This window comes from Crocodylus porosus, unplaced genomic scaffold (assembly GCF_001723895.1).
Source record: "Crocodylus porosus isolate Cpor-Errol unplaced genomic scaffold, CroPor_comp1, whole genome shotgun sequence".
Classification (NCBI taxonomy): Eukaryota; Metazoa; Chordata; order Crocodylia; family Crocodylidae; genus Crocodylus; species Crocodylus porosus.
The window spans coordinates 24,021,856-24,036,582 of record NW_017728906.1 but is presented as its reverse complement, the minus strand read 5'-3'; the positions used below and the strand labels follow the sequence as shown (position 1 = coordinate 24,036,582).

The 14,727-nt window shown below is 41.3% G+C and overlaps 1 protein-coding gene across 1 annotated transcript in view; it reads right to left on the bottom strand.

Annotated features, from left to right (window-relative positions):
* Nucleotides 1-14,727, bottom strand: part of USP25 (ubiquitin specific peptidase 25) — a 157,320-nt gene that overhangs the window by 40,889 nt on the left and 101,704 nt on the right. Inside the window, exons 13-17 of the mRNA XM_019557104.1 lie at nt 9,967-10,094; nt 8,684-8,779; nt 8,235-8,396; nt 5,678-5,886; nt 3,380-3,450 (exon numbers count right to left, since the gene is read on the bottom strand). Of these exons, the coding sequence (XP_019412649.1) occupies nt 3,380-3,450; nt 5,678-5,886; nt 8,235-8,396; nt 8,684-8,779; nt 9,967-10,094 (666 nt within the window). The remainder of the gene's footprint in view (nt 1-3,379; nt 3,451-5,677; nt 5,887-8,234; nt 8,397-8,683; nt 8,780-9,966; nt 10,095-14,727) is intronic.

Here is a 14,727-nt window from a genome sequence, read left to right as displayed (position 1 = left end):
TGGAGCCCACCCTAGATCTACCACCCCCACCTTTAGACCACTGAGACAGAGTCCAAAGGCCAGACTGAGTCTAGAAGTTAGGTACCTCAATGGTTGTAGCTTCTTACAGATAGCAACAGATTAGAGCTGCTGCTGATTGCCTAATGCCTTAGTGAGGGTGCATTTCTGTCAGGGTTGTGTCCTTTAGTCTTGTTCCAATCAAGGAGTACCCGTAAGGCAGCGGAGCTACGGTTCTGAAGAACCCTATTCTTGCCTTACTCTGGAGACTGCAACACTGTGGCATCTTATAGAGCTACCCTGCCATGAGTAGCTTCACCATGTTGCCACCAAGCCCTCCAGTAAGATACAGTTTATGGTAATGTCCAGGACCATATTTACTACTAACAACCCCAAAAAACAGAAATTTTCACATATGGCCAAGTCCTCAGATAACAAAAAATATACTGCTAGATGGCATCTAGACTGTAATTTCCTTGTTATATCATAAACCTTAAAAAAAATGTCTGCAGGGAGAAAGTTTAAGGCAAGCTCTCTATGAGCAGATCTGCCCAAAACATTTAGTATCCGGTTTGAAGTGCCCTTATCTATTACAGAGGTGCGAGGAGTGGCATAGGCAGATTAGGAAGGGGACAGGCAGCACAGCAGGAGGAAGGGCAGGAAGCAAAAGCAAAGCAGGACATTTACGTGCCAGAGGGGAGAAGGCCATCTGGACAACTAAGGCAAAGATGGCTGGAGGATATAGAGTCAGACTTACAGAAATTAAATGCAGATAACTACAGAATAAAAGTACACAACAGATGGGAATGGATGAAGATAATGAAGGCAGCCAAGGACCTCTAGGGTCTACAGTACTAAGTTGTTATTATTATTATTTTATTATCACATGCCATCTTCTAAATATCCAGGGTTAGAAAGAATATTTTTCTAGGGACAACAAATCCCACAAATGACAATTACATTGTTTCCTCCACCTTCCTTTGAAAAGGGCAGCAAACTTTTTTGGCAGTGCACTACAAATTAGCCCTTCACACTTCCTAAGTGCTACTCTGAACTTCTTCCCCCCGATTTGCTGTTCTGTGCTCCCTTTCTAATCAGCTGCTTTGCTTCCTGCTTCTTGTCCTGTGTTCCCTGCCCAATCTGCTTCTCTGCCTTGAGTTACATGCCAAATCTAGTACTTTAAGTTGTGCTTCCTCCCCAATCTGCTGCATGCTGCACAAAGGGTGCCCGTACCACTTGTGGCTCTTGTGCCACAGGTTGGCCATCTTTGGACTACACTGTGGACTGGATAATTGACAAGGTAGACTGAGTTGATGTGGCAATTCCCATGCTCTCTTTAGAGGCTTTGGGAGAGAAGACGCATACCTTTGGGAAAGGTGCCCCCAAAATGGTTCCAGCCTTCTTCCCAAACTTTAGCTGTGCAACTGCAAGCATACTACAAAAGGGCTTTTGTATCATTGCATAGACCACCACCATGGAAGCAGCCTCCCTCATCAAAAAGATTCTCCTAAACTGTAATCCAAAATGTTTTTACAGGCATACCTTGTTTTTTTGCGCTTCGCTTTATTGCACTTCGCAGATATTGTGTTTTTTACAAATTGAAGCTTTGTGGCAACCCTGCGTCGAGCAAGTCTATTGGTGCCGTTTTTCCATCAGTTAGCATTTTTTAGCAATAAAGTATTTTTTAATTAAGGTATGTACATTGTTTTTTTAGACATAATGCTATTGCACACTTAATAGACTACAGTATAGTGGAAACATAACTTTTATATGCACTGGGAAACCAAAAAATTCGTGTGACTCGCTTTATTGAGATATTCGCTTTATTGCGGTGGTCTGGAACCGAACCCGCAATATCTCCGAGGTATGCCTGTATTTCTTTCTTGAAGATGGAAGGTCTTGAAATACTGAGAAATGAGATGTTCCAGTAGGTAGTATTTTGGATGCCACCCATGTCCCTCCTTTAACTCTCCTCAACTTGGCATGCTCACATCTTGTTTAGGATATAACCTTGCCCCATACATTTATTATATTTAAATATATATTTCTTTCCCTATATATCCTTACATTTACGGACAGCACTAATACCACATTTTCCTCCAATACCCTCCCCCCACTCCAAAATTAGATGGGCACCTTGTTTTGGAAAGGCAGAATGAAGAAAACAAGATCTCCCAGTCATGACTGAATGCTGGCTGCAGGTTATCCTGACTACAGTAGCTGTGGCTGTGCAAGAGTGTCAATACTGCAGCGCTGACCCTGAAGGGTGACTTTTGCACCTTCCTGCCTTCCCTGAGGCTGGCAGCTGTTGAAGCTGGCAGCCTTCCTGCAGTAGTGTCTCCCTGCTTATATTCCTCTGTACTTCTACTGCAGTAAAGAAAAATCATCTGCCCTGCTTAAGACATGGATCTAAGTTTTTAAGGGCTCATTTTTGGGGTAAAGTGCATAGTGTTTGCAAGTAAATAGGGTAAAACCTACTAAATAAAAAAGTGTTCATGGGCACAAGATGACTACACAAGTCACTTCTATACAAAAAACTATCACTTCATTAGGAGATTGTCCCAGGAAAATGGTTTAATTTAATAAGAATAAAGGCTATGGCTAACAGTTAATTGACATGACTGAAGTACATGGCCATTTAATAGGGATGCACTTGGATGGTGCCAGAAGGTTCAGTAGTGCTTAACCAAATAGGAGTGAAATCTTACATCTTAATGAAGAATGTTCAAATCAAATGAAAAAGAAATGGTGAAATAGATATAAGGGCAGATCCTGCTCCACATGTTATTAGACACCCAGAAGAAATTATTTTTTCCCCTCTTTCTTCTTAAATGACTAATAATATAACACCCTGTTTGAGTTCCTGGAAAAAAAAAATCTATTTTTTGTAACTTGGCCTTAAAACTAAATCACAAAAAAGTAGCCAGGAGGAATTAACAGTTTTGAATTAAAGCTTTTTCATGGACTTGAGGAAGGTAGAAGATCACATTTTGGTGCCTACTAGGTAGAATAAGATCTGGCCAATAATATATTTTTCTTATATTTCATCATAGTTGAAGACCTTCACTGGGCAGCCTGAGAAGATTCTATTAAGTTCAACTAAAATTGTAGCATGGAGTTCAATTCAACTCAGCTGAGCAGACAAGAATCTGTTTTGGGTTTTGCCACAGACTTGCATGGCCAGAACTAAAATACTTAAAATACTTAAAAATGCTCTCTCTGATGCTCTGGTGTTCAATTAAAGCTTATTATCTTGTGATCCTCAGATAAAATATCTCCAACCATCATTCCTCTCTTTAAGCCTCTTAGAATTCCAGAGATCTCTTTTAATGAAACCAAAAAAACCCCCTATCTATATTAACCATGCAGAAACTTTACTCACTTGAACCATTGATTTGTCAGAGTACATCAATTCAATTGTCCGATGTATTCTAGATATGCTTTCCTGCAAGTCTAAGGGAAGGAGAAAAAGAAGTTATTTCTTTAATACTGTTAGTGTTCTATATACTTGTTCAATAAGCCACAATTTCTTGTTTTAATAATTTAAAGACTCAACTAAGGGTTGATATTTCACATTTTTGCAAAATAATATTTTAATTGCTTATGTGCTAAATGCTGCAACTTCTCTGACTTCAGTGTGAATAGTATAATTCAAGAGAGGGCTCAGTTTGCTCTCTAAGGGTATATACCTGGGGAGGGTATGTAGCTGGAGAGGTTAGGGGTAGGTTAGATTGAGTTAAAAATTGCCATCTGACCTAAGGTAATTTGTGATGGAGGAGGACTAGCGGGGGAGTTAGAGAGCTGCGGAGTGGTAATCAGGGCTCACAGAAGAGGCTGAAAGGGATCTGGGGTGAGAGTTGGCCGGTTTGGAGAGGCTCTCCAAATTCCCCAAAGGCCCTGGACCCTACCAGCTCCCCCGCACTACTAATGCAACTAAACTGCCCCCTATCCTGCAAACTGCTCCCAGGGCCGGTTCTACCAGCATTCACTGGTCCTGAGAACTTGACTTAAGTAAGTCAGGGTGGGAGTATTGGGGGGCAGCTGGTGGCCACATAGCAGGGCAGTTGGTAGAATGGGTTGGCTCTCTCCACCATCCCAGGAACTATTTTTTGTCCCCTGTCCACCCCACCCCAGACAAACTCCCTGAATCCCACCTGCACATCCCCCAAACCTGACTTACTTCCTTGGCTCCCAGCACCAGCAAATACTGGTAAAACCAGCTGTGGGAACAGCTTGTGGGATGGAGAGGAAGGAGGGTTAGTTGGTCTGTTGAGAGGGGGAAATGTCTCTCTCTTGGGTGGAGCAAGGGGTCAAGGAGCTAAAAATTGCTTCCCTGAACACCTGCACCTAGTTTAATAAAATCAGCCCCTGTATGGGCTACATCTTCCTCACAGTTTTGTTCATGAAACCAGTGCCCTTTCTTGTTCCCCAAACACACAAAGGTGCCTGAGCTCTCCCAAGCACGTGGACTGCAACTGTAAATAACCTACACCATAGTCACTGTTGACAAGGGCTGTAGAAAGCTTCATTCACTGATTTGATTCAGTGGAGATTTGGCCAAATTTGTTGACCAAATCTCTAAATCCGAATAGAATCAGGAGACCCTTTAATCTCTCCGAATTGAATCGGAACCCTCCAAACTGATTCGGAGAGATTCGATGATTCGGACATAAACAGCTTTAAATGTTTTTTCTATATACCTCAAGGTACCAGGTGGCTCACAAATGCTGCAATGGTGGGGCGGATGGAGCATCCCACAGGACCGTGGACGGGTCCCCCAGCACACTCGGCCATGGACCTGGAACTGGACCAGAAGCACTTTTGTTCCACTTCTGGATCCACCGGGGAGTTCACAGGGGACCCCCTGCCTCAGCAACTGGTGCCTCCCGTGTCTGGGGGAGCACCTGGGGTTCTCCTGCGGCCAACAGCTGAACCAGGAGGTGCGGGGGGAGGACACAGTCCCCCATGCACTCGGTGATGGACCTGGAAGTGCCCCAGAAGTAGTTCCAGTCCAATTCTGGGTTCTCTGCCGAGCATGCAGCCTCCCCTCCCCCCACACTCCTGTGGGACGCTCCATCCACCCCACCATTGCAGCGTTCACGAGCTGCACCTGGTACCTCGAGGTATGTAGAAAAAACATTTGAAGCTGCATCTATGGCCAAATCAAAGACTCCAGAATCACCATCGAATCTTCAGATTCAGATTCGGCTGAATCAAATCAGGATAGTGATCCAAATCAACGAATTGAAGCGCTGTCCCCCGATTCAGGCCAAATTCGAATTAAATATTCATTTCGCACACCCCTACTGTTGACAGCTACATAAGGTGGAAGGCTCTTTGGTACAGCAGCAGGAGAAGTCTAGCACTGTGACTACCCCTTCTATTCTCTACCTTGAAATTACAGAGCACTGCAATGCCTGCATAAATTGAAAGCGCAATTTGTAGTGCATAACATCAATTCGCAAGGTTCTGAGCAAGTGAATGCTTTACCAGCTGAGCCAGACAACAGGTTTGTTAGCACTAGGGTCTTTTCCCCCTTCATTTCTCTGAGCGTAAGATGCAGTAGGAGTTACGAAAAATACTGACATACAAGCACACCGTTTTTCTTCCACCCAAATCAGTGCATTTTCACTGTTTCCAGTTTGCTGCTACACAGTCTACATACACATTTTGACAGTACCTCTAGTGTCATTTTCTACTTCAGTCCTCCAGCGATGTAAACAGCCTTCTAGCACTGAAAGCTCTTCTTCAGTTATATGCCTTGGTGCTGGATGCATTGGCAGGTCAGGAGGAATCCTGGACTGTGTGAATGGCTTGTGTATTACTGATCTTTGTATGGGAGATGTGCTTGGTATATCTGAAGATGAAGGCCCCTGTTGCTCTGTTGTGCTATATTTATGTAAAACATGAAACATGACACTTGAAACATCCTGTTATACTAGCTAAAAACTAGAAAAAATATTTCAAAGTCATTTGGAAATTAAATATAAATATTAAGTCGTAAATGTTTTATTTTTATTTTTTTTATCTGAACACTGAAATTTCAAAACCAACAATTCTCTTCATAAAGAAGCAGAATCCATTGAGAGAATTTTTAACATAAAATGATTTATTATATGACTTCCCATATCTTTGTGGTATGTCAAAGAGGTTAGCACATAATAATTTAGCTTACCATGGTACATGAAATGTATTTCATGGACTGTTTGAGCCAGAGTTTATTTAATTCAAAACCAATCAGAACCTCCACAGAGTGGTGCAAAATTGATCAACTCAAACCAAGGTACTTCAAAACATATACTGCTGAAGTTAAGAGTAAGAATAGATATTTTGCCTTACTGTGGTTAATTTACCCTAAAGTCAATTAATAGCACTAGTATGTTTAACTACTGGCTTCCTCATGTCATATCCACAGTCAACTTCATCCTTCATACCTAGTTTAACAGAACTAGCAGCTACAGAGCTCCTATACTGAGCAGGACAATGACATTTTTAATATCATGTCCTCTAGGATTTACTAAAGTTTTTAGCAGTTTGCCTCCATTAGTAACTAGTCAGCCAACACTGCCTCCACTGATGGCAACAGTGAGAAATTAAAACAACAAAGCCTCTATTTTATGGATATAGACTCAAAGACTGCTTTCCTTTTGTTCTTCTCCCATCTTGGCAGCAGCTAGGATGCCTATGTCATCTCCCTAGATTTGCATTATGGAGGAGCACAAATGCATTGATCTTATGACGAACGTATTGACCTTATGACAAAAATATCTGGGCACGTACAAGCATTACATTTCTACTGAGAGAACTGCAGTTCTCTTGGTAGAATGGACAACCGTACAAGCATTCATTTCATTTCTCCCAGGGGAAATGTGTCCCTCCTAGAAGAAACATCAGCACTGATTTCCAGTTGCCACCACAGACATTTATTTCTATCCCTGACCCTCTAAGTTGGCACCAGTTGTCCTGCCCTAATTACACCACTGCTGGAGAGTCTGGTGATTTGTGGAGTTTAAAGAACATTAATAACTGTTTTTTTCCTCCTCTAGCTTACATGGTTTGATGTTGCTATGCCTAGGTACAAAAGTTACAAAGCTTATATTTGTCTAAGTAAATTCAGTATACAGTCTTGCCCATCAAAGCATTACTTTTCCCCAGCATGCAAACAATACTACTTGTTTAGATTCTGTCTTCTGTTTTATCAATGGGCAGTATCTCTATTGCTGATGAGTAATGAATTATCAGAAAAACACCTGAGAACTTTGTCTAACCACTGTGGAGGCTCATTTACTTCAATAAGACTTTTCAAAAGGTTTAAAGTTAACTATGTCTTCAGTGCTTTGCTAAAATGGGACCTGGAACCTCTGCATCTGAGCCTGAGATCAAAGTACTTATTTGTTGACAGTCCTATCCCAGTTTATATACCTGTTTACTTTGCTGACTTCACTGTGGTACAAAATTGGAAATAATTTAACCAGTATCTCTCGGGCATTCTGACTTTTCCTTTAGCAGCCAAAGAGTGACCTTGCTAATTAACTCAGGATATTTTTTTAAATGGCAGCAATGCATAGTAGAACTGATAAGTTTGATGTGCAGATCAGTTATAAATTAAAGTATAAATTACCTTAAAGTAATGCAACACATCCATATTGTTCAAATTCTGGGATGCCTACAACAATATTTTTCCAGATAGCTTGGTTTTTACCCTGGTTTCCGCTAAGATTTTGTATTTGTTTTAAAATTATACTTGCCACTCTTCATAAACAAAACATACTGCACCATTTAGGAAAGTTTAATCTTTCAAATAGGAATCACACATAGGAAGTGGAAAAATGGATGAGTTAGCATTATTGTAAAATACTGTCAGAGATACATTTTCTTCCACACAAATATTTTTACAGAGACAACAGTATGGTTTCTGGCTTTAGTTTGAATTTGATAATTGGCCAGCAAGACATGTTTGAGAATTTTTTATAAACAATTTTTACCATATTCACAAATAAATATGTGGGGGAAAGCACATTTTAAACTCCCTCAGGTTTTATGGGAAATGATTAAAATGACTCATCTTTATTAAGTGTACATAAAATTATTTTAAGTGAAGAATATTTTCCTTTAGCCTACCTCTATACCATATATACACTTTCTTGCCTAAAATGAGCTTTATTTTTCTTAAAATGAGTAACTAAAACCAGAAACCACAAACATAGATCAAAACACAAATGATACCTGGGGTTTACCTTGGTATTGTCTGTGTTGTTATAGTACCACTAGAGGGAGCACTAGCATCAATATCATCAACCGGTGAAGTGCAAACAGGTTTACTGGATGCAAACTCCAATGCGTACTGTAGGACATCTACCAAGGGGAATCGTTTAGGACCAGAACCATAGCTTAAATATCTGTTAATCATAAAATGTATTAATGCAATGCCTCACAACAAAATAGGATTTCTGGCAGATTATAATTAAAATAAAATGAGTCTATTGTAATAAGTTGCATTCATTAAACTTTCACTTAAATAAGCCTTCCACAGACATGTCAAAGAGAATGGATAAGAAAAAAAAAGGAAACATACAACAGTTTGGAACAAGTATTTAAATATAAAATGATGGAAGAAATTATTCATATCTGCATAACATATAATTCAATCTTAAGTATTCTAACAAAATGCAAGCATATCTAGTACCGTTCTAATCTCTGCTGTAGAACTGTAAGATATTCTTTAAGCCTCTTGATCTCATCCCGTTTAATTCTTGTTATTTCTCTATTTTTGTGCATGTATCTGTCAAATCAAAAAAATAGAAAATGAGCTGCTCTTTGTATTGTAACAAATGAATTTGCAATTATGCCAAACACTTATGTACTTGTACTACCCAGTAAGAAAATTATTCACTAAAACCTTTCAACTACAAAGCATCAAAAGGGTAATGTAAAACAGAAGGCAATAAAACATTTACATTTGTCTGTCTACTAACCAGAGGTATATTTTAAAGCTATATTTTGGCATGTATTGCATATAAAAGTTGACAATTCTCAGAGCTGTATTTGACATATCAAACATGCTTTTATAACTATTCCTTGCTATACTTATTTTTATGCAGTTATAAAAAGAATGGCTTTAATTGTATCTGCACAGTAACTATTTTGACACACAAGTAGCATGTGCCCACAAACAACCTGCTTAATATTTGGTTAGAACACAGCCATAGTAATAGCCAAATGTTTCACATCTGGGCATAACAGCCTTCTTGCAAACCAGGGACATCAAAGATAAGTCTCTCAGGACAGATCCAGCGTACAGAACCGAGTCATCCAGCCCACTGAATTTCGCCCCAGCTCTGCCCATGGTGGGAGAGCCTACCATAGTGACAACGAGAGCTGGGGCAAAGGCTGCCCCCATGGGTAGCCCTGCCCTGGCTCTGGCTGCAGTAACAGAACCATAGCTTAAGTATCTAAAATGTGAAAGCCAGAGTGCAGCCCACAGGTACCTGAAAAGCACAGAAGGCAGCCTGCCAACTGAATTGAGTTTGACACCGTGGTTATAAACCAGTAAAGCACATTTTTTGGCCGTGAGAACAGAGCTGTCAAATGGCAGTTGGTAACCCTCTACAGAGTTGCATACCCCAGGTTTTTATATTCAGGATACATTACCTAAATACAAAGGCACAGCAGCCAACTTTTTTTGTATGCACTGATGTAACGCAACATGTAGTATAAAGGCACAATTGTTTGGATTAACCATTTATCTGGGTCAAAAACAACACTGCCATGGTAATAGGAGCATATATACAATTTTATCATTTACACATACTTCCTAAAGTGGTTGTTACAAACCATTAAAAATTAAATTATTCTCTCTAGAGCATAACTGATTATAATTTAGTGTCTGAAAAACTGGAAGTTTAATCATTTCCATGAGACGTTGCCTATAAAGGCTTTCTTTAAGACTTTACTTATATTATACTGTACCTGTCCAAATATAAAACTGAAGGAAATTCTAACTTGTTGTGTATCTTCTCTGGCCTTCCCAAAGCCTGATTAAATTCAAATCTTGAGAGCTCAAAAGTTAAGACAGGAGGAAGTTCAGTAAACCAGTGCTGAATAAGAAACAAACAAAATACAACACATGTAGTAAATACCTTTCAAGCACACTAAAATATTTTGGTTGCACTTTTCCACAATACTTCCACAGTTGCTACAACACTGTGGAAAACACAGGTGTTAGGCAATGGATCAATATAAACTTCCTGCAGGCCCTATATTTCAGTGATATTTGAAATCAGAACTATGAATTTGTATTTCAACTGCAGCAAGTTACTATAACCTACCTGTACTAACATGGTTAAACTGATAAAGAGCCCACCTTGCAAATCTCTTTTCTCTCTCAGTATTTATCAATCTCTTGCTCCTTCCCCTCACAATACAAGCATGCTTTCCCACCCCAGCCTCCCCCGTACCTTGACTTTCCCCATCTTAAAAATCCAGAGGTGTATCAAGTTACTTTGGCATCCCAGGCAGAGCAAAGTGAGGGGAGGAAGGGTGGGAGAGGGGAAGGGGCAGAAGCATACCTGGTAGGGTTTGTGCCCTGAGCAGCTACAAGCTCCGGGTGGTGTCAAGGACCCGGGGGATGGAGACAAGGGGGTGCTAGGGTCCTGGCAGCTGTGGGCTCCAGCTGCAGAGAGAGGGGGAAGGAGACAAGGGGTGGAGCCAAGGTGGCTCTAGGGTCCCAGCAGCCATGGGCAAAAGCTCTCTCCCACACACAGAAAGCTCTCGCCTGCCTGCACCCCCACTCCACCCCCAGGTGCAGGCACCACTGAAGGTCATGTGAAACAAAGAAATAAAATCTTTAATTTGGAGGCAGGGGAGGGGAGGGTACCCGCTATCTTTATTGCTAACATCTCCATGTTCTTTCTCCCAAGCACAAAGCTGCCAGAACCCTAGAGCCTCCCTGGGTTATCACCTGGTTCCTGGCCCCACTCCATACAGCCTGAGCCTGTGGCTGCTGAAGCAGCAACATGAGTCTTTTCCAATGCTCCCCACCCGCCATTTCAGCACCTCACCCCTTAATCAACGTGCGGCACTTGTGCTTCCACTCCTGCGCCCCCACCACAAACTCCTTGTTACGCTACTGTTAAAATCTGGCCCTTTGCCCCACTTGCCTAATTATCATTTCATTTATGAGGTCATGGAATTTCCTGTTTACCTTCCTGGATTTCCTGTCCTTTAATTCCATCTTACAACCTTTTCAATTACAGGGCAGTCTCTTTTGCTCCCCAAGCTTTCCATTGACACCGCACTCACTGAAGTCTCTAATTACACCTCTATCGAACCCAGGGGTGGGCAAAGTCCAGCCTGCAGGCCAGATCGGGCCCACAGCAGACTCAATTCCCCAGCAGCTACTGCCCACATCATCACGGCCGGTTTCCATGGAGACTCCAGCAGTGACAGGTTCCTGACAGCACAGGGCCAGCATTTCCATGGAGACTGGCCCCAGCAGCACTGGCAGGTGTGCAGCTAGGCAGGGAGCTGCTCCAAGCCAGAGCTGGGATCTTGTGGCAGTGACAGTGTGGTCCACAGAATGGGCAGAGCCACAGTCCAACTGAATCTGCCCCTGCCTGGATCACGACTCTGCCCTGGCTCCAGACCATGCCATTACAGCTGCAAAATCCCAGCCCCAGCCCCAGAGCAGCTCCACACCCAGCTGCGTGCCCTGCCAGTGCTGCTGGGGCTGGTCTCCACAGAAACCCTGGCCCATGGCTGTTACAACCCTACCACTGCTGGGGTCTCCATGGAAACCAGCCACAGCGGTGCAAGCTGGGGCTGCTGGGAAATGTAATCCAGTCACTGGCCAGATCTGCCATTTTGCCCACCCCTGATCTAGCCAATCCTCCTTGCCCTGTTAGGTACTTTCAACACAGTTGACTACAAAATCTTGACCTTCCTGGGCTGTCGGAGATCTGTCCTCTCCTAGTTCTGCTACCTCTCTAATCCATTTTTATGCAAATTCTCTCCCTTCCCAGATCCTCCAGCTTCCATGATGGTTCAACTACCACCTCCAGGCTCCATGGTATCAAAACCAAACAATGTTTGCACTTCGCTTGTTGACATCAGGTGGATGTATAGCCATCAACACAGGTTCACAACCATTTACCTTTTCCTCCCCAAATTATTCCTGCTATCTCTAGCCGATTGCTATTAAAAAAAAATCACCATACTGCTTAACAGTCAAATATCCAAAGTGTGGCTGTCAATCTCCAACTCAGGGCTACTTTTAGGTACTCATACATCTAGGCTATGACACAGCCTTTACTATCTATCCACGCAGTCAGAACACTTATTTTATATCTTGATGACCACAATATCCTTTTTCCTGACCATGATGGATGTAATCTTGCTCTGCTCATACCCATGTTACTGAAAAGATCATTTTCCTAGCCAGTCACTTTGACAATATCATCTCTCTTTGTATCCCTCCCCTTTCTCTGATCACAAACAACTTGTCTTTCTTTTCAAGTCCCTTTACTGACTATTTTCAGCCTACCACTTTTCTATCCCTAACGACTCTGATGTTATACTAAGTTCTCTGGGGGCAAGAAAGGCTTTTCCCCTTGTTTGTTCAACTTAAAACAAAATGGGCTCCTGGTCCACATCTAGACTTGTTAGGCACTATGGAAGGCAACTACTGATCCTTCTGTATCATGCTATATGCATGAGAAGTCAACCCAGACCCTCAACTGATATGCCTAGACAGGAGTATGGAGGAGTGGAAACTTCCCAGACTTTCCAGTCCCAGTTTAGACAAAATCCGAAGGCCACAATGAGTCCAGATATTTGGGGCCTTGATGACTGTAGTTATGTGCACAACTAGGAACTGAACCCAGGCCTCCAATGTAGCAGACATGGATTCTACCACCTAACCACAGCAGTGGGGTAGGCACTATGACAGTACAAATAAACAATTGATTTAACAGAAATGAAAAATAAGTAGTAGAAAATTACTGTAGAGCAGAAGTCTCCAGTATTTATTACAGAAGTTCCATTACCCTAGAGCACTTAAAGCTGCCAAGTCTCATCTTCCTAATGTCACCAACTAGGACAAATAGTGTCCTGAAGCTTTCCTCTCAAGTGGTAGATTTTTTTTTATTAAAACTTTTGGAAAGTCAGCATTCAGCAACATTTCAATATCCTTTACTATTTAGTAATTGTACTTATGTATTCACTGGGTAAATCCTACATAAATAATATTAATTCCTAATATTTAATCACATCCCTGGGAAATTTACTGTACATCTGATGTCATATCAGACTCTAACAATTGTGCATCACTTTTTCCATGCTGGGGAGTTACATAATGTCTTTTTTGACTTTAGTGCTGTTGACAATTCTTTGAGATGTGTTATACAGCTGTTTCATTTCTCCCTTCCTACCTAACGGTAAGCAAAATTGATAAAACAATTCCAAAGTCTTACCACAACAAAACATAAAACTGGACAATAAAGAATAGATTGTGCAGCATCCAGCAATCCAATAAATAAACCTATGTGTGTTCATGAAAACAACAAAGCAGCCCAGACCTTTCAAAAAGAATTTGCATTTTGCACTGTAGTGAAGTGTTTGTGAGGTTTTTGTTTACTTGTTAGAGTCTGCTTCAGGAAAAGTGGTGCACTTGCGCTCTGTGATTAAGTTTAAGTTTTATTTACTCAGGTGACCAGAACAAAACAAATGGAAAATATTATCTGTAAAGGAAAAAAGAAGAAGCATCCATGTAGAAAATTGGACAGATACTTCTGAATTTGACAAACAACAGCTGATGGCAAAAGAAATTACAGAAAAGAAGTTAAACTTCTGTCAATATTGTAAAGCAGGAAATTATATTTTCAAATGGCAGGATGCCTTTGTTATGCTTGTTATGTTTAGTAATTAAAAGCTAATATTTATTCTGACATCACTGAAAAGCAGGCAACATTTTGGCTGCTTCTCTGAAACTTTCCTAGTTCTCCCATACCCTTCAGGTATAGGTACCAGAAGCACACACAGTATTCACGTTGCGGCGTATCAGACTGCTCTAAAGGGACTAAATTTTCTGAATTCAAAGATAAAGCATCATTGCCTTAATTAGGGGGGAAAAAAAAAATCAGATTCTTAAAATACTGTGCATTTTTGTCACCTGCACCTTAAATTAAAGGTGAAAGTGTTACTTGCCTTATGCCACCTTTTTAGATCAGTTGGAGCTTAATACTCAGAGGCAAAAAAGGACTGAATCTAGTTCTTGAATACTAGCCTGCCCCATGTGTCATGTGTACATTCTCTCTAACTTAGGGGCAGGTAATTATTTTGGGTGGAGGGCCACTACCCCTTGATCACCATATGAGGACTAATAGTCCCACCCCCAAACCCTGACCTTTGCCATCAGATATCCCTCCCCTTGTCCCTCAAAAATACTCCTTTTGGAAGAGGAGGGTTGCCATCTTTGAACCAGAAAAAAACCAAATCATACACTAACAGTAAAACACCTACTATAACATTTTAATTTTATTAGAAAAAATATTTGTCGTGATTCGTGTTTGCATAGTGCATATAGAGGGGGTTGCATAGTAACTCAAAAATAAAGTCTTACTCCTGTATATTGTGTGTGGGAGGGTGCAAGGTGTGGTTGGAGTATTGTATGGTGAGGTATGGGGAGTGTGTGTGTGTGTGTTTGTGTATGTATGTTCATACACGCATATGTGC